At 38.0% G+C, this 27,428-nt stretch overlaps 1 protein-coding gene across 7 annotated transcripts; it reads right to left on the reverse strand.

The window, feature by feature from the left end:
* LOC134527603 (cysteine--tRNA ligase, mitochondrial) lies at positions 1-27,413 on the reverse strand. Of its 7 annotated transcripts, none has more exons than XM_063360438.1 (12): positions 27,154-27,411; positions 26,817-27,035; positions 25,813-26,124; positions 25,399-25,612; positions 23,383-23,516; positions 22,742-22,873; positions 21,926-22,056; positions 21,178-21,306; positions 11,491-11,613; positions 3,849-3,932; positions 1,816-1,905; positions 1-1,275 (listed from the first exon to the last, which is right to left on the reverse strand). In XM_063360438.1, the coding sequence occupies exons 2-12, from the start codon at positions 26,821-26,823 to the stop codon at positions 1,228-1,230; spliced, it is 1,404 nt and encodes a 467-aa protein (XP_063216508.1). In that variant the 5' UTR covers positions 26,824-27,035; positions 27,154-27,411; the 3' UTR covers positions 1-1,227. The 7 variants fall into 7 exon arrangements, 6 of the variants coding, with proteins under 6 accessions (XP_063216508.1, XP_063216507.1, XP_063216505.1 ...); XM_063360437.1 differs by having other exon boundaries at positions 25,813-26,105; positions 27,154-27,408; XM_063360435.1 differs by having other exon boundaries at positions 21,950-22,056; positions 25,813-26,105; positions 26,817-27,411.
* Between the last annotated feature and the right edge of the window lie 15 nt (positions 27,414-27,428).

A 27,428-nucleotide genomic window follows, 5' to 3' on the forward strand; every position in this document is an offset into this window, starting at 1 on the left:
TTCTAAGAGGGCAAAAACTTTTATTAATATTTTTTCTGCCCATCCCGAATCGTTTTCACAACTCCATGTTGACAACAATGAGACACAGAACAGACAGTATTGAAAAGTTGTTAAGAACTAATAGTATTACTTAAATACATTAATTAAAATAAATAAGTAAAATATTCGTTAAATAAAATAGTTTATAATAATTATAAAAAATTTAAATATTTTCTGTCCATATCTTATACAAAACATAACCTCTACTTATGATTTTTGGATACTTTTTTTTTGTCATTAAACACTGTAATTGGGAACAAGTAATGTTTCACATGTGACTGCGGTTCTCATTACATGGTATAGAGAGTGTTCCCCTTGCTTCCGGCAAATGGCGCGGTTGCTGGTACACAGCTGACCATTTAAAAAACCGGTTTCCTCGCGGTCGCGGGTATGTTACTGACGTGAAAAATAGATAAAAACCATCTTTGAAGCAGGTTGTATACCGTGTCAAAATTTGAGCTCAATAAGTGCACAAGGTTTTGAGTTTTTGAAGCGTACACAAACCAACTTAACATTTTTATACATACAGAAGAAGATAGATAGATATGCTATGGTAACTTTAATTATACATCAAAAAATAAAATGTAAGTTAACAACTTATGCTAAGAATTAAAGTTTTGTGACTTTTAGTACTGTTTCTGTTTATTTAGGGGCTTTTTCATTACCTTCATGACCAGTCCTCCAGTTTAGTTACTTTTTCTTGACTTTAAGGACTAGTAGAAATACCTGATAAAGAAAATCTCCACACACTGGGTGATTGCACCCCTTTGTAAAAATATTCAAAATTCTTATAGACACAATATCACATCATCTATTTTGTCAGTCATATTTTAATATATTTTTTACTAAATATAGTTTTTGCCTGCATTGGTTTGAAGTGGAACTAACATGAATTCCAAATATTATTTGGCAAGACAGAGACCTCTTGTGCTACCCTTTTACATTCGCTCTTACAACACGTGTGTCAATGACTTATATTATCACTTAGTGTGTGTAGATCACCAGAACATTTAAAAGGAGTGAAGAGAACCAAGTTGCACTAGGAAGTTGAAACAAAGACCACTTTAATCAGCAAAAGTGCTTCCACATGGGAATCTCCGACAAACTCTGTGTTCACAAAGCACCGGCCGGCAGATGCAGAGCAGCTATGAAACACGCAAGCAAGATGTTCGTGCGAGCAGCGTGGTGCTACGGCTGCTGACTGGAGACACTCCACGAAGACAGCTGCCCATGGTCCTGGAACACAAAGCACTTACAAGTTGTCAACGGGATTTCAGAAACAAAATCCAGTGTTTGATTCCTTGGTTTCTGCAACACCCCCACATAGTTTAACTTACCAACCCCTTTCCTCAAATTACAAAACATTATATTATATATATATATATATATATATATATATATATATATATATATATATATATATATATATATATATATATATATATATATATATGCACATGCAGTCATTAGCACATAGGTTTTTTCAACATCCCGTGCCTAGTACAAAAATTATCTTTCACTAAACAAGAAACACTGCAAAAAAGTTTTAAAATATAACACTGTAAGTATTTTTAACATGCCAGCAAGACATCTTAAAGCTTAGTCATAGCCAATATTACATTTTTTTTAATAGAGAGAAGACGAATACTTTCATTCAGCGTACTGTATCAAAGGTTAACTACAAAAGCATTCTGCGGAATTGTAGGAGATGACATGGGAAGGATGATGAACTGTGCGTAGAGCAAGTCCTCTGAAAGACACGAGCACGGCACGCACCTTGAGTGTCACTCCGGCCAATCGCAGCTCGTCCCTCAGCTCGTCGCAGGCTTGCAGCAGGCGGCAGCGCTGCGCGGCAGGGCTGCCCTCCTGCGGACAAGTCGCGACTGTCACGCTTCCACCAGGCCGTGACCAGCCATGCTGATCAGGGAAGTGCACTTCTTCTTGAGATCAGCACTGTACATGATTAGTATATGCCAAATATTGGCTACTAATTATCTACTTAACATGTCAAATATAAGACAGGTTATTGAATTAAATACTAATATAAAAGTGTCTGTTTTCTTAAAAAATTTTCTTCTAAAAATGGGTCAATTAAATTCTCAAATACGATCAATATTTTAGAATTCAAAATAAATTATATTTTAGATAAAATATTTAAAGAAAAATATTGGAGAAAATGAAGTGCATTTAAATATTTAACACTGACAACACTGAAAGCTATTCACTTTTCTTGTTATTTCTGCAGCTCTGGCATCTCCAGGCTTGAATTTGATTTTGGCATCAAACAAAGATGGAAGAGTACATTGCACAAAACACATTTTTTACTTATGTTTGGTGGTGTTGGACCGGAAAGAACAGTAGGACTGGATGATGCGACAGATTTGGTACTTTTAAACGGTCCGGCAGCTGTTGTCGAACATTCTGGTACACATTCAGTAATGGTTATGGTTCAACCCACACACTCACTGGAGTTCCCCAAAGCAAGATACTTTTGCTGAGTGCGAAAGTGTTTTAATAGGTTGGTTGTAGTCTTTTGTTTTCCCACAAGATATTTTAGTGTTGCAGTAATTGCATACTGCAAATCTATCATTGAATGGATGGACGGTAAAATGATTCCACACTTCAGACATGATATATTATGTATGTCTAATACATCATTATGCATATGTTTCTGCTAGAATAAGTACCGTACTGAATATCACAGAAAGTCGTGTATTATGTTCTAGTAGAAAAAAAAAGGTTCTGATTCCACGGAAAAAAAAAATTAAAACCAAACAAGTTAGTAAATACCGAAGTGAGGTTACGACATATAATATACAACATGGAGGCTTTCGTGTAGTCAGTGCTGAACTGTAATGAAATTACAGTCTGTGTGTAAAGAAATAAAAGTAGTTTATCAAAGGCATAGTAGTAAAAAAAAGTCTCATTATTTTAATTAAATATAAATTGTAATTGTCGATACCCATACGTGTTTTAAACTAATTTTTACCTTTTTAAAAAGTTAAACAAAATTATTATGATCATTAATTTTTTTTTGTGTTGCACGTCCTGTTTGCTGTTAAAAAGTTGACCATTTGTTTAAAGTATGGCGGACATGGTGTGATATATTCGTAGTTATTGTTTTACTTTGTTTATGTATGTCATAATTAACCACAAAATAAGTTAGTGAGAGAATGGTTATAAATCTACACATTGTAAAAAATGTTATATTTTTTTATTCTAAAACGCTTGGCTTTTATAACATATAATTGCAAATCTTATATTGCAACCAACAGAAAAGTGATAACTCTAAAATGATTTACCACATTTTATAACCTAAGTGCATGGCAAGTTGTGTCAACATATTGATATAACCTTCCTAGCTGGGGAAAAAAAAAAAAAAAACCAAAATCACTGGTTTTATTCAGTATAACGTTTTACAAAATTATCAATAGTTTTTACTAAGTATCATTGAAAATATGATAATGATTCATTTAAACTTAGCGAAAGAATCTACAGTTATGATTCCTGGTAGAATCTGTGGAATCGAAGCACCGAAGAATCAACACGCCCATTTCTACTTCACAGCAACCATATGAAAAAAACACACATAAAATACTTTGCACGAAATAAAAAAATATACACATGACTGAAATGGGTAGATTAAAGTTACAGCTTATTAGTTATTAGTGATGAAATGCAATTAAAACTGGAACACCTGACAGTGAGAATAGATGTGGTTGAACCATTGCAAATGTCTGCATGCGAGTTAAGATAAACCGAAGCAGCTTGTTCACTACAGAGACCAAAGTGGACAGTGGCTGACTCACCTGCAAGGCGGTGAGACGCACGCGGCTACGGAACTGCACCACGGCTTCCAGTACAGCCTCCGTGTTCACCGCGCCCCCTCCAGCCTGCACACACGGTACAGCCTTACTTCCACTCCACTCTGTAGACTGCATATTACTAATTCGGGCTTAATGTCTCAAAATCAAGGTCATTTGAGATGATGAGGAGTAACGATAGAGAACGGAACATTGAAATGTTGAGTTAGTGGGAACAACCTCTAAGAAACCCACATACTGAAGAGAATGTCTGCCACTTTTTCCACTTGTGAGAAATCTTGGGTTTGATACCTCCAGGAATCAAACCAGCATCACTTTGTTGGGAGGAAAGTGACCTGACCACTCAACGTTGCTCCACCTTAAGAACGACACTGCCTCTGAGCTCTGATGACAATCCTTCAACCTGGCTATATGATGGTATTAAAAATTAAAATATTAGTAGTTAAACACAGCAATAATTTTCATTACAGTAAAACCTATTAAGAAAATTTCTTGCATGATAAATTAAAAAAACTTTGCACTTGATCTTCGAATAAGTTTTCGTTGTTTATAAGTATAGAAGGGAAAAAATGGTGTAACGATTTTTCCACGAATTTTCGCGAAAAAAACGTGGAAAAAGATTTTTGTAACTATAAAATGTGAAATTCTGAAAATCTCACAAAATATGATGTTCACACATTAGGTTGGAAATACCACTTATTTTAAAACACCTTAGCTGTCTTTTAGCGTCTTCCATTTGCCAGAAATATTACGCCTATCAATTCAGAAAATTACCCATTGCAGTACTTATTCAGCCGGCAGCCTCCATATTTACACACAGCAGTCCTTACTCCTTCCCCTTCGCTTCACAATAGAATACAACATAGTTTTTCGTTGATTAAATTTTTCATTGCTTTACTCCGCTGCTTAATTATGACGTCCCTTAGCTCTATGTCCCTTGGTCCCTGTCGAAGAATGCCCTGTGAACTCGTCCAATTGTCCGCGTAGCTCCAGTCGGAGAGTGATGAGTTCAGGCCTACATGGCTGGGACCGGAATAAGTAGGACAGGGAAGGGTTTTCGTGGAGATTGGAGATACTGGTGAAGGTAGAAGGAAAAAGTACGTCTTGTCCGTTTCCGTGAGCGGGTTTTATTTGCGGAAGCCCTATCACAGCCTGGCCGAACGTTGCGAAATGAACGGTTCTCTCTCGCCGCGACCCGGACTCCCGAATTACAAAAATAGTGAGCACGCGATCTGGTAAGACTGCTGAAGGCAGCCCCGTGACGTATTCAGCTAGTCGCGGAACTGGACCGTACGTGACGTGTACTTCGAATGGAGCGGAGCGAGAGCACGTCTGCTCCGCACGGCAGCTAGTAAGCCACCCACACTCCGCCCGCCCGCGCGCGACGCTACGTGCGGGCCGCGGAGGGGGAGAAGGGGAAGCAGGCCGGCGCGGGAGAACACGAGCTCGCGGCGGACCAGGCTGCGGATCTACATACTAACACAGGCACTGTAATCATATTACATACATAAAATATAAATACAAATACAAATGAATTACACAATAAAATACAAAATATACAAATACGTGGCCGTCCGTGAGCGGTCCAGGGGGCACGCGGGCGCGTCCCTGATCGAAAACGCTACACCACTGCACTACTAAAGCAAGAGAGGGCGCTGACGAGGCATAATGGCCTGAAGGAGCCGGAGAGACACTTGGGTCGACGTCAATTAGTTATTTTCGAATACCTGGTACCGAAAAAATGTTATATAATGTTTTTGTAAACATTTATTACGCCAGCCCGAATTCTGAACTCGATATTCGTTTGTTTTCGTTGACCCCAGATTGCAATGGAAGACAATTGAATGCGCTAGCAGCGAGCACAGCGATAGTACACGTACCAACGTACCAATTTTTCGTTAGCAAAACAACGCGTGACGTGTTTTATCTTTCGGGATACCTAGTTAATTTGCCGTGTTCATTAATATTCTATACTTTTGCAAAAGTTTACACGAGCAGGCAGTTTAAGTAAAACAAGAATCCTTGTAGGTTTCGACTTATTTACTGCTAGGCACAATATAGCGATGCCAAAATTTAAAGCATCTTGCTTATCGCGGGCAACGGAATTTAAATCGGAAGGGCTGTACGTTTCCAAGAACATTTTCTTCTGCAAATGGTGCAATTGCCGAGTTGATTACGAGAGAAGGAACACTGTTGTCAAACATGTTGCTAGTAAGCATCATATGAAAGTGAGGTTAGATGCTGAGGGCACAAGCAGTGGCAGCAAACGTCTTGCAACACTAGAAGAAGTCGCAAAAGTCGGGGAAAAAGTACGAGAGGACAGAGAGACATTTATTTTGGATACAACCGAGGCTTTTATATCTGCCAACATACCACTCCAGAAATTAGACAACACCCAATTACGTGGTTGGATTAATAAAAATGTAAAGGGTGGGGGAGATCTTCCTACAGCCAGTTCCCTTAGGAGAACATATGTTCCAAAATTGGGGGAGAAAGTGGAAGCACAGTTAAAAGATTAATTTGAAGCGGTCGATATATGTGTGCTATGTGATGAAACTACGGATAAAGGAGGAGCATGTGTTTTCAACATCCTTTTCAAAAAATTAGAACCTGCTAGTAGCCAAAACACAAAGTTAGTGGCATCCATTGTTCTTGATGCAGCAAACCATGCAACATGTTCTAAAGCAGTTCTGGACACATTGAACAAGTACAGCATTGATTACAATTCAGTGAAAGCCATAGTAAGTGATTCTGCTCCTTACATGAACAAGTGTTTCACCACACTGAGTGGATTGTTGGTAGAAGCAGTTTATGTGCAGTGTTGGGCACATAAGTTGCATTTAGTAGGCAACACCTTCCAAAGTACACTGCCGCTTCTTAACAAGGCAGTATCTAAGGTTAAGAAGGCATTTCTTAACAGCAGAAGGAGAAGAAACCTCTACTTGGTATTCTTGTCAGAAAAATATGGAACATCCAGTGGCAAAGTCAGGGCTTTTCATGAACCAGTTTTGACAAGATGGAATTCTTGGTTCCATTCTGTCACTTACCTTTCTGAGTACTTTGATAACTTAGTGGAATATTTTGAAAACATTGATGGCAGCTTGGAATCGGAGAACAGTGGCATAAGCTGGTTAAAGGACCGCACTGCTGCAGAGGTGGTTCAAATAAAAATTGAAGCTGAATTTGTTTCAGTCCACTGCAAACAACTGTCTGAACTAATCACATTCCTGGAAGGTTCTGCTTACACAACATCACACATATTAACCTGTAAACTCGATGATTTGGTGAGCAAAATGCAGCTGTTAAGTGTAGGGCAAGTTGAGCAGTTTGGTGAATGTATTGTCCGTTTATTGAAGAGTCTTTCACTTAAGCTTAAGGCGAAACAAGTACGTATCCCTTCTGAAAGCAGCAGCTGTGAAGGCACATACAAAGTTACAGGATTTAAAGAAAAAAAGATCCAGCAGGAAAATTTTTTTCAAGCATGAGTTCATTACTGAATCCTAGAAAAATAACTCAGCAAACTCCTTCCAATGAAATGTTGCAAAGTTAAATGTACAACATTCCTTTCATCAAGCAAATGGAACTGCAGACATTTTTAGAAGGATACCATGCCATGAAGAATGTAGTTGTGGAAGAGCTGGGAAGGCCATATTGTTCGGACATAGACATGGTAACCCTTATGTGCTCTCTGAAAACAGACCACCCACATTTTGCTTCAGTTTGTTTGAAGGCTTTGTGGCTGCCTACAAGCAATGTGGACAGTGAGAGGTCCTTCTCACATTATTCACTCGTAGTAAGTGACCGGCGCCGCAGGCTGTTACCAGAAAATGCTGAAATTCTGACAATGATTAATTTCAACAAGACCTGAAGTGTGTAGCGTTAACATGACTAAAGTTTAACCATTTTTATTGTAACAAAACTTTTGTACATACAGCATTCATTTCTTAATTTTTAATTGTTCGTAAACAGAATAATAGAAACTTAAGAGTGCACAAATAAATTTTGTTCTAAATTTGTGATCATCAGTACGGTGCTTTAAAATTTTGAAGAAAATGTCGTAAGTACCGGTAGTAAAAAATTTTCTTTTCTTAAAATATCATTTAAAAATATGTTTTCCTATAAAAACACAAAACACCGCAATTGCTGATTATTTAAACGAAATTGGCATAAAAATAACACCGCTTTTTCCCATCACTATTTATAAGTAGAGCTAAGATTTGAAGGTGCTATAAAAATTGTGAATTTCATCTTTATCGTCATTAAAGATTAAAATATGTAATAATAAGTACATATCAATATCTAAGCACAATAACATTGATTGACTGCTATAAGAATTGGTTGTAAGATGCTTAAATATTTGTACACGAAAGAAAACTACTTATTGATAAAAGTAAGAAGAATAAAAACTGCAATAAAAACATTCAATATTCTTCAGTAATGTTTCTTAGTTCATAAGGAAGTTCACCATATTTTAAAATTTTAATTTTACTTTTTGTTACTGTCATATTATTTCAATACTAATAATATGAATTAAAAAATGCAATGATAAATACCCAAAATCACGTGTTTCTCTGTAGGCCATGTCTGTAAGTATCAGCTAATTAGGCTACTGCTTTAAATTTATTTTACTTTAAAAAAACAATATGTAGAAACTAAATAAATTTTTTTTTAACTAAAGATTTATGAATCAATTATGTAATTCTACATTATAACAGACCAAATGAGGTGAATTTTGCTGCATTTTGTGTTTTGCTTTGCATTTAGGTGTTTGGCAGTGTTCAATTTTGCTGTTATTTCAGTTTTATCGCTATTCACAATATAATCTTGCCTCTATTTATAAGTCTAAGTACCTAAGTACTTTGAGAAAATACTTAACAGGGTTTTGCTGTACGAGGTGTGTTCAAAAAGTAACAAGAATTTTGTAATTTTGCAAATTGTATTAGTCAGATAGGAGCAATTTTTCATATCTGTGTTGGTAAACATGTCTGTAAAGTATCTGTACATTGTTAGCCATATTGGATGTTTAGTTTATTGTCAGCTGTCAAAAAGGTTAAATGTGTTTGGTACCATCTGCAATTTGTTATTTTAATTATTTGTTTGGGAAAATGGATCAGAGAATTCGCAATAGATGTTATAAGAATGGAATACATAGTAGCAATGTTTCAGAAATGTTAAATATTTTTTTGCAACAGGAACACTCAGCTTCAGACGAGGGCTCAGTTAGTCCGAGAAGCAAACAAAGGCCACACGCCAGCAAGTGCGGCTACCTGCAGAATTCCAGCATGCTGTTAGGAAGTTGCTAACACATAGTTAATACGTAGCACAAATTAAAATATCTGAGGTCTGACTCTTGGTTGGCGTCTTCCCGCCGCACGCTGGCAATAAATATGAATCAGAATAGAGTCGGAAGACAAAGTAATAAATTTCTGGATTGTCAATTTTAAAAGGAACCAGATTGGAACAGCATTGACATTGTGTATGCCATACAAGGGCCAGTTTTGTTGCCAATACACAGCACGGAGGAGCAGAAAAACACAGGCATTGCTTTCAAACAAACAAAGAAAAAAAAATTTTCACCCTGATTTTCAACAATTTAAAAACCTCAATCCCTCACATAGCATGACTAATGCATTCCTAAAAAGGTTTGTGTTATTCAAACTCGCATATTCTGAAGCATTAGTTTCTATACATATATAGAAGACTAATTTATTTAATGTGTTCCAAAATGGGTAGGGAAACATTCTTTATATAATATAAATGCACTTGACTATATGTTACACCATTTTCTTTTTAAGCCTACCACCAAATACTTTACATGATAAATATGACACAGCGTAGTGGGAGATACGTGGTTATGTACTTACTGTAGGTCAGCTGGTTGGCTTGCCCACCCGGACGTGACCTTCAACACTTGCAGAGTGCATCTGACTGCTATCGCAAGCAGCTTGGCCCTTTAGTACTTCGCCGTTATTACAAAACTTGTATTTTTTAACAAATTTTTCAAACCATCCTTTACCCGCAGTAAAACTAATATTACTGTCCAGATATTGACACTTTAATTTTTCAATAATTAAAAATGCTTTTTCACGTATCACCCCTTGGTTCACACCAATCCTGTCATGTCTGTTCTTTTTTTCATGCCACCATTCATTTTAAAACCTTTCCATGAGAATCATGTGTTGTTCATTTCTGTGCCCGCATCCAAAGTCAAATATATTCTTGCTAGTATCACCAACAGCAACACACTTATATAAACGTTTGATGGAGTTCTTATTTCATACAATTGTATGCACAGTTGACTTGCTTAAACCTAAAATGTGAACAATGCATATGTGTCCTTCATTACATTCTGCATGCCGTAATACTTTGAGTTTTGTCTTAAGACAAATAGTTTTACGTTTTTTAACACTACTTCGAACACGATGCATTACTCTCTCGCTTGGAAGCCATGATTCCAACTGCAGCTGTTTGCACACGTAAAGGTACCTGCAGACATTTGTGCGTGCGAGTCCCCTTTTACTTGCTAGACTATCAAGTTCATCACAGCCTGGTCTGTGGCTGGGCGACAACAGTACGTCTCTGCTGCATACACGCGGACCTAAAAACATTTGGTAGTTTACCCTCCATAGCCGCCACTGAACTTACCATTGCTGATGTTTGTAGAACAGCTGATAATATAGGCAGTCTGAATTGCACGCATATTTTCCCCCCTCGTGTAGCTTAACACGCTTCCCCCCACTCTGATCTCTATGCGCCACGGCACATCTGTTGTTTTCCCAGTTGAAGCAGAATGCATCATCGTCATCATAATCATCATCAACTGTTTCCAGCCTGTGGCCGGGTCAGCCAAGTAAAATGCCTCCTCTTCCTAAGTCCTTCTATCATTCCTCATTCTACACTTTATTCCAGTCTTCTTCTCTCTCCTGCACTCTAACAATCTGCTTTTCCCATCTCCTACTTGGTCTTCCTTGGGGTCTTCTTCCTGTGAACTTCAACACCATCATTTTCCTAGGCAGACTCTCTTTTTCCATTCTCTGGACATGGCGATACCATCTCATTCTCGCTTTTTCAATGATCTCATCCACGTCCTGTACTCCTGCTCTTGCTTGCACTATCTCATTCCTGATCCTTGTTCACCCCGTAACCAACAATATACTTCTCATAAACTTAAGCAGCTCGTGACGTTACCCAATTTTGATATTTTTCCTGCTGCGACTTTGTGCTAACTGAAATTTACAGACATACTGTTCAAAACTGGGACAGTTAAATTAACAAAGTGGTAAATGAATTGGCACAATCTGTGGACGTGCTACGTGAAGGAATGGTGTATGCAAGTATAAATAGATGCACTACTATCACACTGTTAATCCTGAAGGTAGATTAACGCTGTAGTACACACTTGTACTGGTAAATGTAATAAACCACTGACTGGCTACGGAGGAGGAAAGGAATGCGCTATCCTACTCTAACAGATTACTGGGTTAATATGTTTTCTCTGGTGCTGAATTGGTTTATAGTGCATTCTGAGCTGTTAGGTGGCATTGTCCTGTCACTGTGCCACTCAGCACTTACTCCTTCGCGCCTCAGGCGGAGCTAGCCTCACAGATGGCCAATGAGGGCGCCTCACCTGGTTTGCGCTGCCAAGAGCTTCGAGCGAGGGAAAGTGCACGCCCAGCCGTGCCAGGCTTTTTCTCACAAAGTCAGCCACTGCAGCCAGCACACCTGCATTGCCGGCCGACGCCTCCGGGCCCTGCAGCACAGCACCATTTAATAGATTAGTTGCCCACAGAACTATCGAAAACAAAGTTTGTCATAATGAACACAGTAGGCATGTCTGCATTATAAAATCTCATACCATTTTGTATGCCAGAGTTTTGGCACATTTAGTGCATTTAGTGTTTGATATTTAGTTCCTTATGTCTTAAGATACAAAACCATGTGTTCACTTCTGCTGCGGTGATGATAAAGATATATAAATCCATTACCAAGTGTGTCTGACATGGTAATAAACAAGATTTAATTGTGAATTGTTGTAACACCGAAATGTGGTCAATACTCCTTACACATGGAAATGCAAGTTAATACGAATTTAACACCAAAATACCAATTTATTCATGAGACAAAACAATTCAAATGAAATGATTAATAAATCTACAAAAAAGTTTTTTTATAACTAAAATTAAATGAATGATATTTTTTAATAAACAGTTTGAAGAACTTCTTCCTACATCTTTTCTCCCTTACAGTTACACACTAATTTTTACTGAATTACTTTTTGTTCCAAGTAATAAAACTGACTTGGTTTACAATGAAAATGATCCAGCTTTTGTTGAATATTGAATCATCTTCATAACATAAATAATATTCATAAAAATATAACCAATAAGAGAAAAATCTTACAATTCAAACAAAACCGAGATAATAAATATTGTCTCTAGAAATGGTAGAACATTAATGAGAGTTTGTATATTTTCAAAAATAGTCTGCAAAGAAATTAATATATGACCACCACTTGTTAAGTACATCTTTCACATTATTCAGCTTTCTTTATTGGTTCCAGTTTAGCTGAGAGAGGTGGTAGCATCTTACTTCGAGGCCATGATAGACAAAATTGAGCCTAAACCCTTTTTATCTAAAAGTTTGAAAAAATTTGAACTTAAAATTTGTCATATCTTCCTTGAAAATCAGTAATTGTATGCAACTTTAAATTTCCGGCAAAATTTGTTACACAATTATTTCATCAAATTAAACTGCAGAATGAAAATATTAACTACACCTCGGACTCGCATAACGCAAACAATTGGTTCCGAGAAATACTTGCGCTAAGTGAATTCACGTTACGCGAGTTCGGCTATCCCCGTTAATAACAATGTTATTTTACATGGTACGGTTTAGTGAACGCACAAAAAAATCCTTTTAAGTATGAGGGGAAGGTAATAAAACTGTCACACATAGTGGTAGAGAGCATCAATCGTATTAACTTTGAGGAAAAAACATCTAAGAACAATAATGAAACATGGCACAACTGTTTGGGCGCACACACACCCCAAGTTACCTTTGAGTTTTCCCCTAAATTCTTATGTGTCTGTTTAAAAAAAATACCCTAAAACAAAACAAAAAACTCATAAACACACATGACATAAGTTGCAAATTGCTTTACATAAATGGAAAGATTAACGTAGATTGTTCAGAGAAAAAGCGGATGTGGATGTAGTCGCTTCTTCCTCCACGAGTGAAAATGTAAACAAGCTGTCTTTGTGTTCGAGTTCAGCAGGGGGTGAATCAACTTCCTGTCCTGAAGTGGGAGGGGTAGTGTGTCACAACCTTCATCTTCTCTTTCCCAAGCCGACGCCGTCGCCTCCTTCACAAGGTCTGCTCTATTGACTTGATGTAAGTTTTTGGACATACGCTATTGCTAAGAACTTTTTCTGTTGAAGAAAAACTAAAAAAAAATAATTAAAAATTAAGAAATAAATAAATAAAACCCAAAAAAGACAAAAAAACACAAAATTAAGCAAAAAATTGCTGTTGTCAACAAGGATATAAACACCACAAAATATTCCGTAACAGGAATATGGTCAACAAAACAAAGAAAAACAAAGAAAAATGTACGAAGAGAACGAAAAAAAAAAAACACATATGATGACGACACAGAAATGTTGAACACAAAAAATTCAGCACAACGGTTGGAACGAAACAAAAACACGACAAAACGAAAAGACGAAACAATCACAATAGTTTTCCAAAACAGAATAAAACGATAAAAAAACCCCACAAATGATGACAGCACAAAAATATTGAACCCAAATTTATTCAGCACAACAGTTGAAACGAAAAAAAAACACGACAAAACGAAAAGACGAAACGAACACAATAGTTTTACCAAAACAGAAACAAGCGACGTTTCAGGAACTGCTATCTGCAACGTCGCACCTGTGTTTCCGTACCATGTGCTTCTTTGCCTAAGGACGGGAGAAGATAGCAGTTGCCGAAATGTCGCTTGTTTCTGTTTTGGTAAAACTATTGTGCTCGTTTCGTCTTTTCGTTTTGTCGTATTTTGACTCGTTTCAACTGTTGTGCTGAATTATTTTGGGTTCAATATTTTTGTGCTGTCATCATTTGTGGGTTTTTTTTTATCATTTTATTCTGTTTTGGAAAACTATTGTGATTGTTTCGTCTTTTCGTTTTGTCGTGTTTTTGTTTTGTTTCAACTGTTGTGCTGAATTTTTTGGGTTCAACATTTCTGTGTCGTCATCATTTGTGGGTTTTTTTTCGTTCTCTTCGTACATTTTCCTTTGTTTTTCTTTGTTTTGTTGACCATATTCCTGTTACGGAATATTTTGTGGTGTTTATAACCTTGTTGACAACAGCAATTTTTTGCTTAATTTTGTGTTTTTTTGTCTTTTTTGGGTTTATTTCTTTATTTCTTTATTTTTTATTTTTTCTTCAACAGAAAAAGTTCTTAGCAATGGCGTATGTCCAAAAACTTACATCAAGTCATGCACTCCCATTGCACAAATCTTTCAAAGATAATGCCTGCTCTTTTGGAAGTCGATGCAGGCGCAAAAAAACTTTCTAGCCGTGTTTGTGTTTTACTTTTTTTTTTGTGTTCGTACAAGTCTTTGTACACCTGACATACCTTATCGATTTCTTTTTTGAAGTTGTCACTTCTTTCTTCGTTAGGGTCATTCTCCTCTACAATCATACAAGCTTCATTTATTTTGCAAAAAAATGTAGCCAGATCTGTTGATGTGAGGACTCGTTCAGCTCTAGGTGACATGTCTTCTGTTGCTTCCTGCACTGCACGTCTCACCTCATCCTGTTCAATAAGTTCTTGTGCGGTCAGTTCTACATCATGGGAGTTAATGTGTTCATTCACATCTGTTGTGTCAATTTCTTCAAATCCAAGTTTTTTTGCCCATATCCACTACATTCTCTGCTATTTCCTCTAGCCGACTCTCAACTGGCTCAAAGCCAGGGAATTCCTCTCTAAAGAATGGACACAGCTTCTTCCAAACACCACTTAGACAAGATTGTTTCATCTCATCCCAGCTTGCAGAGATGTTATCAATGGCATTTTTTATGGAATACGACTTCCAAAATTCTTTCAGTGATCGTTTCCTTTCCCCATCTGTCGCTTTGATTTCCTGCAGAAAAGTGCGTCGTAAATAATATGCTTTGAAAGTTTGAATGTTGCAATCGCCCCTTGGTCCATAGGCTGCATCAAAGAGGTTGTGTTTTTAGGCAAAAATACCCCCTTAAAATTTTCGTTCAGGTCTGTGAGGTGAGTTAGGTGGCCAGGAGCATTGTCTAGAATCAGCAATGATTTGTTATCAAGGTTGTTGTCATTGTTGTACTTTGTAACATTTGGTACAAAATGTTTTGTAAACCAATCTGTGAAGACAGCCTGTATAATCCATGCTTTACGATTTGCTTTCCAGATTACTGGCAAATGTGGTTATGAGCAGCCTTTAAGTGCTCTAGAATTTTCGGAGTGGTACACTAATAAGGGTTTTAATTTATTATCTCTTGTTGCATTAGTGCCAAGCAGAAGTGTAAGCCTATCCTTGGAAGCCTTAAATCCGTGGACAGTCTTCTCCTCTCTTGAAATGTAAGTCCTGTCCGGCATTTTCTTCCAATATAGACCTGTCTTGTCTGCATTATACACTTGTTGAGGACTGAAGCCTCCCTCGGCGATGATGTCTTCTAGAATGCTAGGATATGATGCAGCTGCAACTGAATCAGCACTAGCTGCTTCTCCTTTTTTTTTTAATACAGTGCATATTGTACCTGTCTATGAACCTTAAAAACCATCCTTTACTTGCTGTAAACACTTCACTACTATCGGGGTACTTAGATTTTAAAGCAGTAAAAATGTCTAATGCTTTTTCTTTTATCACGCCAGAATTAACACCACACTTATCTTTACCGTGATTTTTTTCAAACACCCATTCACTGAGCATTCTTTCAGTGTGAATCATGATGGGTGTTCGGTTCCGCACTCTCACCTCCATGGATGTTAATGCATCAGATGACAACAGTTTCTCCAGTTCACTTTTATTTTTGATAATGGTCCGTACCGTAGATTCACTTAGGCCTAATGCGCGACCAATTGCACTGTTACCTTCATGGTTTTTAGAACGCTGTACAACTTCCAACTTCGTTTCTAAAGAAATAGTTTTTCTTCTTGCTACCACTTTATCAGACTGTACTTCTTTTGCACATTTCATAATTATTACATATGTACTGCGAACTTTACCACGCACAACAACAAAATGATTAGCTGATTATAAAGTGTACAACAAAACAAAGCTTGATGATAACTAGTATATCTACAGTCGTCTGGGAAGCGCTTTGAGTCATGAAAACGACACACACACACACACACACACGTGGCGGACGGGTAAGATAACAGTTAGCTGAGATGGCTATTTCCTGCGATAGTTGACGCGCCGAGCTCGGCTAGACACTGCCCGAGCGGCATTCACACGATGTATCCGACGATGCGGCGACACCCCGCGGCAGTAAATTTATACCAAAAAATTAATTCTCACCTTGCTGTACTGCAACATGTTATTTGTTTTGACATATTAATTATTATTATTTACGATTTATTTTGTTTGCTCTATGTCTAATATGTTATTTATTTTCAGAAACAGTAATTTATTTTTATGTGTATCTATGAGAAAGTGACTCTATGGATTTTTCTGGACTATTTGAATTATGTATTGTTGGGACCCCTCTAAGAACTAAATGAACTTTAAGACGGTACACGTAATGTAAATTATTATTTTAATATTTTTTGACTTAAATTTTACGTGAAATTTTGTAATCCGCGCTATTGTTGCGTGCGGATTTCACGTTTTATTAAGTATTTAATGCAACTGATTTTGGTTTTCGGCCAATCGCAGGCCGCCATTTGAAAGTTAAGTTAACTGGCTTAATTTAAGAAGCTAGTAGGAAGAGAGTTCTATAATGGCCAGCTAAGAAAGCTGTAGCTTGTGACGTCGACGGTAATAAATCCTACAATTTAGCTAATTACCGGTAGGCATCCCGAACCGAGGATGATTAATTATGTAATCTAGGGAGTCTAGATCATAATTTAGCATTTATCTAAAAAGATAAATGACCTAGGAGTGTAAAACGTGAGTAATGAAAAGTGCCAAAAATTTGTTTCCTTCACTTATGCACATCGTCACGTAACTCCCGTTTTCCGTCACATCACCGTCAAAAACTATTGTAATCATTGATATTTTGAAGTAATTTGACATTATCTATGATATAAACGTTATTTTGATACGAATTTAATTTTTTTTTTTTTACACACTATTCTATCAACTCAGAGGTCCTACAGAAGAGATAAGTACTCTGAGCTCTACCGACTAATATTTCGAACCTTACTAGCCGAGGAAAATTAATTAAGATCCCTAAAAACTAATAATATAATAAAACTGTGTATTTTCGACGAACCCAAATAAAGACTTTTGTTTATGTATTAAATGTGCGCATCATAACTCCTGATGATTGGAATCCATGTGTGATCTGTGATGCCAAGTAACAGTTAGGAATTTGAATATAGTTACTAAATAAATATTATTAATAAGAGTAAATTTTGAACCCTTTTTCGTTTAAATAAATAATCATAAATTTTATTTATGAGTGTTGTGTTATGTCATTTCTATTTTAATTTGTCCTAGTGTGTATCTATGTGTATTTGTACCTTATTAAATTAATACCTAACTGTGGCTTAGAGCACATCAACACATACCATTGCAGAGACAATATATCGATTTTTTTTTCACAGTTCAACACAGCCCAACGTGTTAAGTATTTTTGTCTCCATAGAGGTGGGGCCATTTGCTTGTAAACACAGTAAGAATTTTCCCCACATACATGTTTGGCTACCCAAGTGGAGCCTATTACCTACACCAACATTTCAAGTGTGTGTGAGAAGCAGCCGTACATTGCGTTATGTGGGTTTTTATTTCGCACTATCTGAAACCATTCCACAAAAATTGTTCTCGCATTATGCACATTCACGTTAATTGAACTCATGCTATGCGAGTCGGAGGTGTACTGTGTTTTATCACATAATCGTCGCACGTGCTTAATCTTCACATCGTTATTTTAAGGCGTCAAAATTTGGAGAAAAAAGTTCTTGCACAAACATCACATGATGTTTTTGGTCCCGCTGTGTTACACTTCACTCTCTCTTGATGACTTGTGTAACTGGTTGATCTTTTAGTTTCAAAAGGCAAAATAATAACTCAAGTGATTTCGTCTGGATATCAGTACCTCTACGTTTATCCAACTCCTAATTACTACTTTCACAATTAATAAATTGATTGACAAATATGTTAAAATTATTCAATTATCTTAACATGGATTCAAAATTACATTATCTTAAGAATGGGCCGGCCCTAATGAGAAAATTACCATTAAGTTTCATTGGACATAATTAAAATAGAATCAGAAACAATAAACAGGTTAGACTGAGCAATCCCAGAGTTGGCACTTAAAACGATTAAAGTCCGGAAAGAAAAATTTCTGTTGTTCCGATCTTTTTATAATAGAGATCGAATTGTTTTTCTGAGGATATAAAAAAACTGGAGGACTGAAGGTTTGACGTTCGCTGGCCAATGTTAAGCTGTTAACGAGGCGTCAGGGCGCCTTAGTCGCCCTGATTGCTGGAGGAAGGACTCGAGGGTGGTGTAGTTAGGTCCGCATCCGGCCCTTGGACCCTGTCTGCAAACAGGTCTGAATCAAACATTATCAGAACTGGTTCACAGACAGTTAGCAAAATAGGCAGAGAATGCCTACCAACAACGATGATGATCAGGGAATAAAGTTTGTCAAAAACTCACCATACAGGGAGATGGCTTCTAGCGTCAGCCAGGGTACGGAGCTCGCGAACATGCAGTTGTCGCAGACATTTCAATGATTTAAAAAGATAGAAAATATTATGAAGTATTATTAAAAAAGCATGACTACTTCTACGAGGTATGCAGACTGACTAATTAATAATTACTAAAAGGTTGTAGGGACCACATCCCTTGCCTAGCTGAATACATTTTGAACAATGACCGGAGTGAAATCTTGATGTGCGGCTCGCAGACGATGCGGTGTGGTCCGTCTGCTCTCGCGGCGCAAAGTAACTTTGGGGCGGCAGCGACTCGTAATTAAAAGACAAAGTCAATCAAAAGAAAGGGGGGAGACTTCGGCTTCCGAGAAATACTGACTTCGATATCTCGAAGTAGGTGGTACTGGCCGATGTCAGCACGATCTACTGAGGGGTGTCCGAAACAAGGAGAGATCGAGTCTAACGAGGCAACTGCTAAAGCATTGGGCTTACGGAGGGGACTAGTGCAGCGCTCTGGTGGTTTGGTAATGAACTACGGGGCACTGTTTGTTGCGTGAGGCGCCAGGGGGCAGGCGTTTAGCGGGCGTTCAAACACCCAGGGGAAATAACTCGCAACTCTGCCACGAGAGGGCAGAGGCGATACATTCGGAGACCGATAGGTGTCCTTGAGATTGGCCTGGGATTGACGGCCGGCCATTGAACTAGGCATGGTTCCCTGGAAAGGCTGTAGGGAGGGGGGATGGGAAATGTGCTGTTGCCAGTGGGAAACACTCTCGGCTGAGGGCCGAAGCGTGCCGAAACGTTAGTTAAGACGACCAGCGGGTGTGCCAGAAATTGCTCGCGTAAGGCTGGCTCTCAGAACCTAGCTGTTCTAATAGCTTGCACGGCTCAGAGGAGAATTACAAGCAATGGATGTGCACCAGGGCGGTGATAAGTCGATCGCACTTGCTGGGTCATTAGATGGTTGACAAAATTAGATTTAATGCTGGGAAAAGATTTGGGAGACTGGCCTGACAAAAGAATAAACGGGAGTGTACAGGAGGCGGAAAAAGTTTAAGTTCTGGCAGCAAAAAATGACTGGCGACATTATTTTTCAAAAATTCAAATTTACAATTGTGCCAAAAATACTAATTGTTAGTATTCCAAGCACTTTGTGTAGGTAGTTTTCCCATACTAAACTATGTATTTTAAAGTTTCAATATAGTATTAATTTTGATATTACTGCTTACTTATTTAATTAACAGAAATACGAAGTTGTCTGATGTGTAAATTTTTTTAAAAATACTTTTAAAACATTATCTTTGACAACGCTGTTTACCGCATATAAAAATGTAGCCAGTGCTAGTTGGCATCATTCATGTTTGATTATGTTGATTCCCGTATAGAGCACGCGCAAGTAGTCGAATATCGATATTGATAGCTCGTTGATTGCATGCAATGCATGCACTTTGTCTAGTGCAGAGTTAAATACATTTGATAACCCTCACTCTTTCATGGTAAGTGTGTACTACGACGATAGTTATGCGCTTGTTTTAGCTCACATTTGGGTCACTGTTTTCATTTTTCTATTTAAAGTTGAATAAAATATTTTTGTTGATTGACTTATTAATTTAAATTGTTTGGCGTGCTTTTATATTTTCTACTTTTTAAATAAACGTACTTTCCATTAATAGGTTTTATTTTTATGAATAACTTAACCTAACAAATAATTTTTTTTTTTACATAAAAATCACACCCCTACTTTTCAAACTTTATTTTGGTATAAAATGTGTGACGATTATGCAATAAAACATGGTAATATATATTTAATTTGTGCTACGATAAAAAAAAATCTTAAATTTTTCTCTTGCCAACAAAATAATTTTGAACATAGGAAATCCTACTGAAGAACTATGTTTTTAAGACCAAACAGACATTTACTGAGATAATGAATATTCTAGAATCTAAGATATCACTGATTCTAAGACACTTACCTTTTAATTTCCTTAAACTCTAAAAGAAAAAGTTTACGTAAAAAAAATTAGGTGTTTCAATTTAAGGAACTTACCAATTTGTCATAGATGAAAAATCATCTTCAACCTTTCAAAATAGACAAAAGCCTCACTTACACCAAAGAACCTATGCCTGTGATTGTTATCATTTTATTGATTGCAAATGTTGACGCTTTTGTCTGAAAGTGTAGAAAGCCATCAATATTAAAAACGGTCTCCATTATCAAATGTCAAAATAAAAATAATAGGAGCATCTTAGATTTGTAAAATTTTTGCAAACGTAAGACACCATTGATTATAAAATGGACCAACATTTTCTAAGCTCACAAAAAAAAAATCACCAAAAAAAAGCACACTTTAGAATCGAACAGATTCAGCATGCCATTGTGCTTTTAAACTAAGATATGGTTCTTTTAATCGTGCTAAACGAACTAAGCAACAGAATAAGAAACACGTCAGTCACCTGCTCCTGGTGCAACTGCAGCTCCTTGTTGGTGTCAGACACCAGGTCCAAGATGGCCGCCAGCGCAGAGCCCGTGTCAAAGTCGTCTGCCAGGGCGCCCAAAAGACGGCGCTGTGTCTCGCTCAGCCTCTGGCATACACCACTTCAAACTGTCACTGGGACTGCGCAAGGGCATACTGAACTCCTTTCCCAAATAAAACTACAAACTCACGTTGATTACACTGCAAACTGATACAAGCCAAATCTGTATTGTAATAATTTAGTCTTCTATCAAGATTAAAAGTTTACATGAGTAACAAATTAGACAATACTCCTTTGAATTAAATTTGTAAATTTGGGAGCAACCTACAGAAAATAATAGTTAATGGAATTTGTCATGGGGAGGTGAATTGATAAGACAGGATTTTAAATAGCTCAATAAGTTTAAACACGAAAATGCAATATCCGCACCTTGAATGGGTCCTGAAAACATGAGCTAACATCACATAATATTGAATAACAGCAATTGTAATTATTGTATTAATATTTTAATAAGTTATAACCATAATGATATTGCTCATTATTTTGTAATTATCATGTTGGTTAACCTTCAGTCTTTAGCTGGAATGCAGACAATTTTGGTAAAATCAGAACAAAAAACAAATCATAGCTATGCAATGAAATTGACTTTCGAGCAAGATGGAATATCATGCAAATAATTTTACAACACATATTGTAAAATTTTACAACCCAATATTTAACTGCATACTTGCAGCAGGAAAAAAGCACTGACGGAGGAGCCAGGGCCACGCTGGGCTGCACGGCAGGCGTGCAGGAAAGCCTCAAGCCGGCGCGACACGGCCACTGCCTTCTCCATGGCAGCAGGGGAGTACTCCACGCCTGCACACACAACGCAACTACCTAGTCATCAAGCTGACCACAGGCTAACTGCTTAAAGACATCATCTCTCTGCATATATTTGTAACACACACAACATAAAAAAAGTACTTGTATACTGGTCGTGGTCATATGTTGTTAACACACATATACACATATTGTCTTGTTCTGCCACACATTTATTTTGATAATTAGTTCACGATACTGCTAGATATTAACTGGACTCCTAACTATATATTTCAGTGAAAAAAAAAAGCACATCAAGTCAACACGCAGTGGGAGCACAGAACTGCAAATCTCTCTGCACACAGCACGAAGCAGGCTTGCTTGGAGGCAGGATAATGGTCTGATTGAAGATGAGGAAAAGTGGAGAGGAGGTTGGGGATGGACAAAGGCAACACAAAAGGGGTGGTGTCTGCCGCCAAGTGGCTGGCAGCATGGGATTAGGGGTTAAAGTCTTGCTGACAGCAAGGTCAAAAGAGACGATTACACAAACTAAGTAAAACAGCGATATCTGATACAAAATAAGCCAACAATTTCCTGGACTGTTTTTGGGAAAAGTCAAAGTGAGGAAGGTGGGACCAGGATTTAAACCTGTACACCACTGGCAGGTCTTGTGAGCCAACACTCGAGCCGTGCACAGAAAGAAAGATCCGGTCACCATCCACAGGGCAGACGACGAACTCACCACGTCGATAGTGCGACAGCAGGCAGAACATGCGGAACTGAGCGGCCGTGTGGCGGGACAGGAACTGGCGCACGGACACTGTGTTTCCCAGCGACTTGGACATCTTGTGATCGCTGTTGACGCGCAGCTGGCCTGCGGGCAACACGGGCAACCTTACAGAAAATAGACAGAATGGTAGTTTTCTACTTCCTTAATTCAAATACATACATACAGTAAATCCCTGTTTAGATGTTTCTCAAGGTATGTACTTAGAAATTTAGTAATATTGACAGGGATATTTTATTAAAGGGATAAAATTGTATGCATTTAAAGGTCCAGTGCTACATTTTTTGAACTTATTATGAAGGAAATTTTTTTAAGTGGGATTTTCTTGAAAGGGTTTTACTTTTTACTGCATTTTAAAGTAAATGTTTTTCAAACCAGGTATTTGTAATTGACTTGGTGGAAATGTAACTAACCAAACATAAAAATTACAGCGTGAAAAAAAAAATGTATGGCATTCAATGCGAAGAAAATTGTGATAAAGAAGGATACTTAAAAGGAGTCTTTTGGTAATGTACTTTAAAGTTTTCCAAATTACTTTTAATAGTGGTCAGGGAAAAACTACAAAGATGGGAATACAAGAAGTCAACGGCCCTGACCTGCGTGCAGCCAGTAGTTGACCCACTGCGGCGTCGTGTGGTAGAGGCAGCTCTGAGCCTCTTCATTCTCGTGATGAGGAAACAACAGGTCCACGCCTCCAGAGTGGATGTCCACACTGTGCCCGAACACTGCACTGCACACATGCACACACCTCAAACTCAGATTTCCTTCGCTCACGCTGAAGCTGAACAAAAAAAAAACTGGGGGTTTCAACGTCCTATTGGCGTCGGGACCATAAGAGTCAGACGAGGTGTAAACTGACGTAAACTGACGAGTCGGAGCAGCGACCGAATGGACTGGTGTAAGGGAAAGAAGAGCGCCCCCAGACAACAACACCGGCTCGAGACAATGTTCGCCCCATTTCCACACTAGCGTGAAACCAGTGCTTGGCTCCGCCATGGATCAAACCTGGGTTGTCACTGTAGTCGATCCCTGGTTAAATTATCAGGGACTGATCCAATATCTCAGCTTTCTTAAAATAATTTGGACAAGGTAAAGAGATTTGGCTTTGGAAACTTGTGAGTCATCAGAGGTCTAGTGTAAATATGACACCTGTAGATGCCCTAAATTATAATTGAATTTTTCCTGGTGATTATAGCCTGGAGTTGTTAATTGTCAACCTTGGCAAAACATGAATTTTTAAATAATTTGCAAAATTACAAAGATTTATTAAAAATATAACTTAAAGCAACAAATTAATTTTAAATGGCATGGCCTAGAGGCTTTTATCCGTACATTACACATTCAAAAGAAAAGAACTGTTACCAATACCTATGTGGGTATTATGAGCATGTTTAATCTATCTTGTTTACAACAAAGAATTAACAATTGTTATGGCCCGGGAATCAAACATTATGGTTTCAATAGAGAATTAGGACACTGACCCCTCAGCTTGCTGCCAACTTAACTTAGTGTACAAAGACACGGCAAAGGTTCAATCCTTTGCAATAATGCACAATTATATTTCCCAACATTACAAGTTCGAAAGCATTAAAATTTCGATGAACATATTAGAGTTTTTAAATAGGCATAATGAAACTTTGCTACAAAGTAGGCCTCTCTTTAAAGAACTAGTTTATGTGTTAGATGTATTTTTCACTCTGTTCAATAAGGAGTACTTACAACATTATATGTAAAACTGCTTGACAGTTGGTGAACTTCATTGAGACTTATTTCACGAATGCAAAATGTAGAGCATTCAGCAAGTAAGACATCATGACGGACTTGTATTTTAGAGATCCAAGGTTGGCCATGCATGCGTTACTACGTGGATACTGTATGGAGCCAGTTTCTGTCCAGCTGGTGGTTCCGCCATGTTAGTTGGACGTCCAAAATATTGGCAAGTGTAGTGTCTGCATTGTGGAAACAGTTTTAAAGTAATGTGTTTAACTATGAAAATTCTAATTCATACCAACTAATTATTATAAGGCATGATCAAGCACCATTTCCGCAATGTTTTGAGCGTTATGATATGGCGCTGACGAGGTAAAATAGTGACTTCAACTACGTCACAGCATGCCATCTCCTGACAATCCATGTAGAGACTGACCATACCATTTTGCTTTATATTTGCCAACCAGGATGCCCTCCAAGCATCTGAGTGTTTATTCCTGTATGAATCAACCATAATCAATGTGACACGCCAATGGTTGACATTTAGCTGTTGAATGTGTAAGTTCTGCATTGTTCACATAAAAGAGAGAAATGACATTGAGCAGGAACAGCAACCAAACAAGCTTTTACCAATTATCAAGTACCTACATAAAGCCTTGGAGTCTAGCCTGGTACCAAATGTATATTGTAAATTGGTGGAGTTTATGAAGAGCACCAACTGTAGACAAGCAAAGACACAAAGACCAGAAGCCAAGATTCATAATCCAGGAAATACTTTAAAACCAACTGATTGGTCACTGTTAACTACAAGTTTACCTCTTTTACTTGGGAACAACATACTATCCTTCTGGCTGAAAGAAAAATATATCCTCTCACCAAGGCCATCAAGGAAGAGGACACACCTGGCCATGGCGGAGCACTCAATGTGCCAGCCGGGTCGGCCCGCACCCCAGGGGCTTAGCCATGCTGCCTCCCCCGCCTTGGCGGCCTTCCACAGCGCAAAGTCGCGAGGGCTGCGCTTCTCCCCGTCCGGACGGACCTCCCTCTCTTCCTCCACGGTCGCACCGCTCAGCTTGCCGTACCTCGCATCACTGCTCGTGTCGAAGTACACCGAGCCTGCAAGGTCAGATATATTTAACTAGGGCTTAATGTCTGGATGACAATGAGGTCATTAGAGATGGCATTGGTGAGAAGTGAGAGATCTGACCATTTGGCTCCTGGAAATGTTATTGTGATGGTACCTTATAAAACACACATTGATGAAATCCACGTATTCCACTGGTTCTAATTACTATCAATCAGTGTCAAAGGCTCACCATTAGCAACGTAGGCAGCCCTCTTGTTGATGAGCACCTGCACGAAAGCCACAATGTCAGGAATGTGATCCGTAACGGCCAGGCGGAGAGACGGGGGCTCCACCCCCAGCGAGGCCATGTCCTCGAAGAACTCCACTGTGTACCTGCGCGCGAGGCTGGCAGCATCCTCCCCTTGCTGCGCCGCCCGCACCAAGATCTTGTCATCGACGTCCGTCACGCTCATGGCCTGCACAATGTGCAGGCCAAAGAAGCCAGTCAGGATCTTGCGGACTATGTCGAACTTCACGTAGCAGCTGGCGAGTAAACACCCCCCTGTCAGCTCATTAGGACTCACAATCTGGGAGGACATAGCAAGTTCAAGAGAAAGTGAAACTGCTATCTGAACCCCTTCTAATTTTGAAAATCATTGCTTCTTTACGTTCAATGGTATGGGTAACAGCTTTTCTGTAATAAAAATTTATAGAATTTTAAATGTTTTGTTTTGAACTCTATAGACGTTCCTCTATTCACCCTGAAAACAGTGTTTTAAAATTCCTACTGGATTCTGAGAAATTACAATTTATAGTTTACATTAGGTAGCCTGTGCAGTGAAACAAACTTATTTTTAGTAGTGGCACGGCCCTTGTGCATTATTTTTTATTAATGTAGCCAAAACTGTTTTCCATGAGAGATAGGCCTGATAGCTATCGCCACCCTACTGTTTACATATACTAGCTGCAAGCTGATCCTGTGGTTCACCACATTTCCTTATGAATATAGTGTAGTGGAGGCTGTTTTTCAATAAGACAGAGATGTTTAATATCTCTACGTTATAGCAGGGGCCACGAATATTTTCTATCCTGTAGACTAGTGTTAAAAAACACATTTGTAATTTTTTCACAGAAAAGCTGCGACCCTTACAATTTATCTTTTTTTCGAAGAAGCCTGGTACTTATAAAATTACCACGAAATTGTGTGATTAGTGCCTAGTTGCAGACTACAGTATTATTTTGATACAAACTTACCTAGCATGTCCTAGGTGGGCAGAATCATACACCGTCGGACCACACATGTACCAAGTAACATAATTCAAATCGTTCAGGATAAAAGGAACTTTAGTCTTTGTTATGGGGTTGTACACACAGATGTCGGTTTTCTGACCGCTTGGTAATATCCACTTTTCTGCTAAATTTTTTTCAGAAAAAGTATTTAGCTTCCTCTTGAAAATAAATGCACCAATAATTCTACAAAATGACATTATTGTTAATTCTTTGACATAAAGTACTACTAATGATAGTTCAAGAGTGTTAACATAACCTCAAAATCAACTACACAAATCACACACTATTTTTAAACACATACTCTGTTCATTCGCCACACAATTGGAGACATCATTTATATGAAGATTAAGTTAACTTTAAAAAATAATACTTCACAATTAAATATTCTTCATTTATATAAAACAAACAACAAAACACCAAAGAAAAAAATCGATATGTTGAGCTAGCATGGTGTACCATTGCACGGTTTACTTGCTAGAAAAGGTTTGGCTTAAGGCAGTTCACTTATAAACATTATTGTAAATACGAAACCATTAAATAAACAAACCAATCACAAAATAATCAAAACCGCATAAC

This window comes from Bacillus rossius, chromosome 1 (genome assembly GCF_032445375.1).
Source record: "Bacillus rossius redtenbacheri isolate Brsri chromosome 1, Brsri_v3, whole genome shotgun sequence".
NCBI lineage: Eukaryota > Metazoa > Arthropoda > Insecta > Phasmatodea > Bacillidae > Bacillus > Bacillus rossius.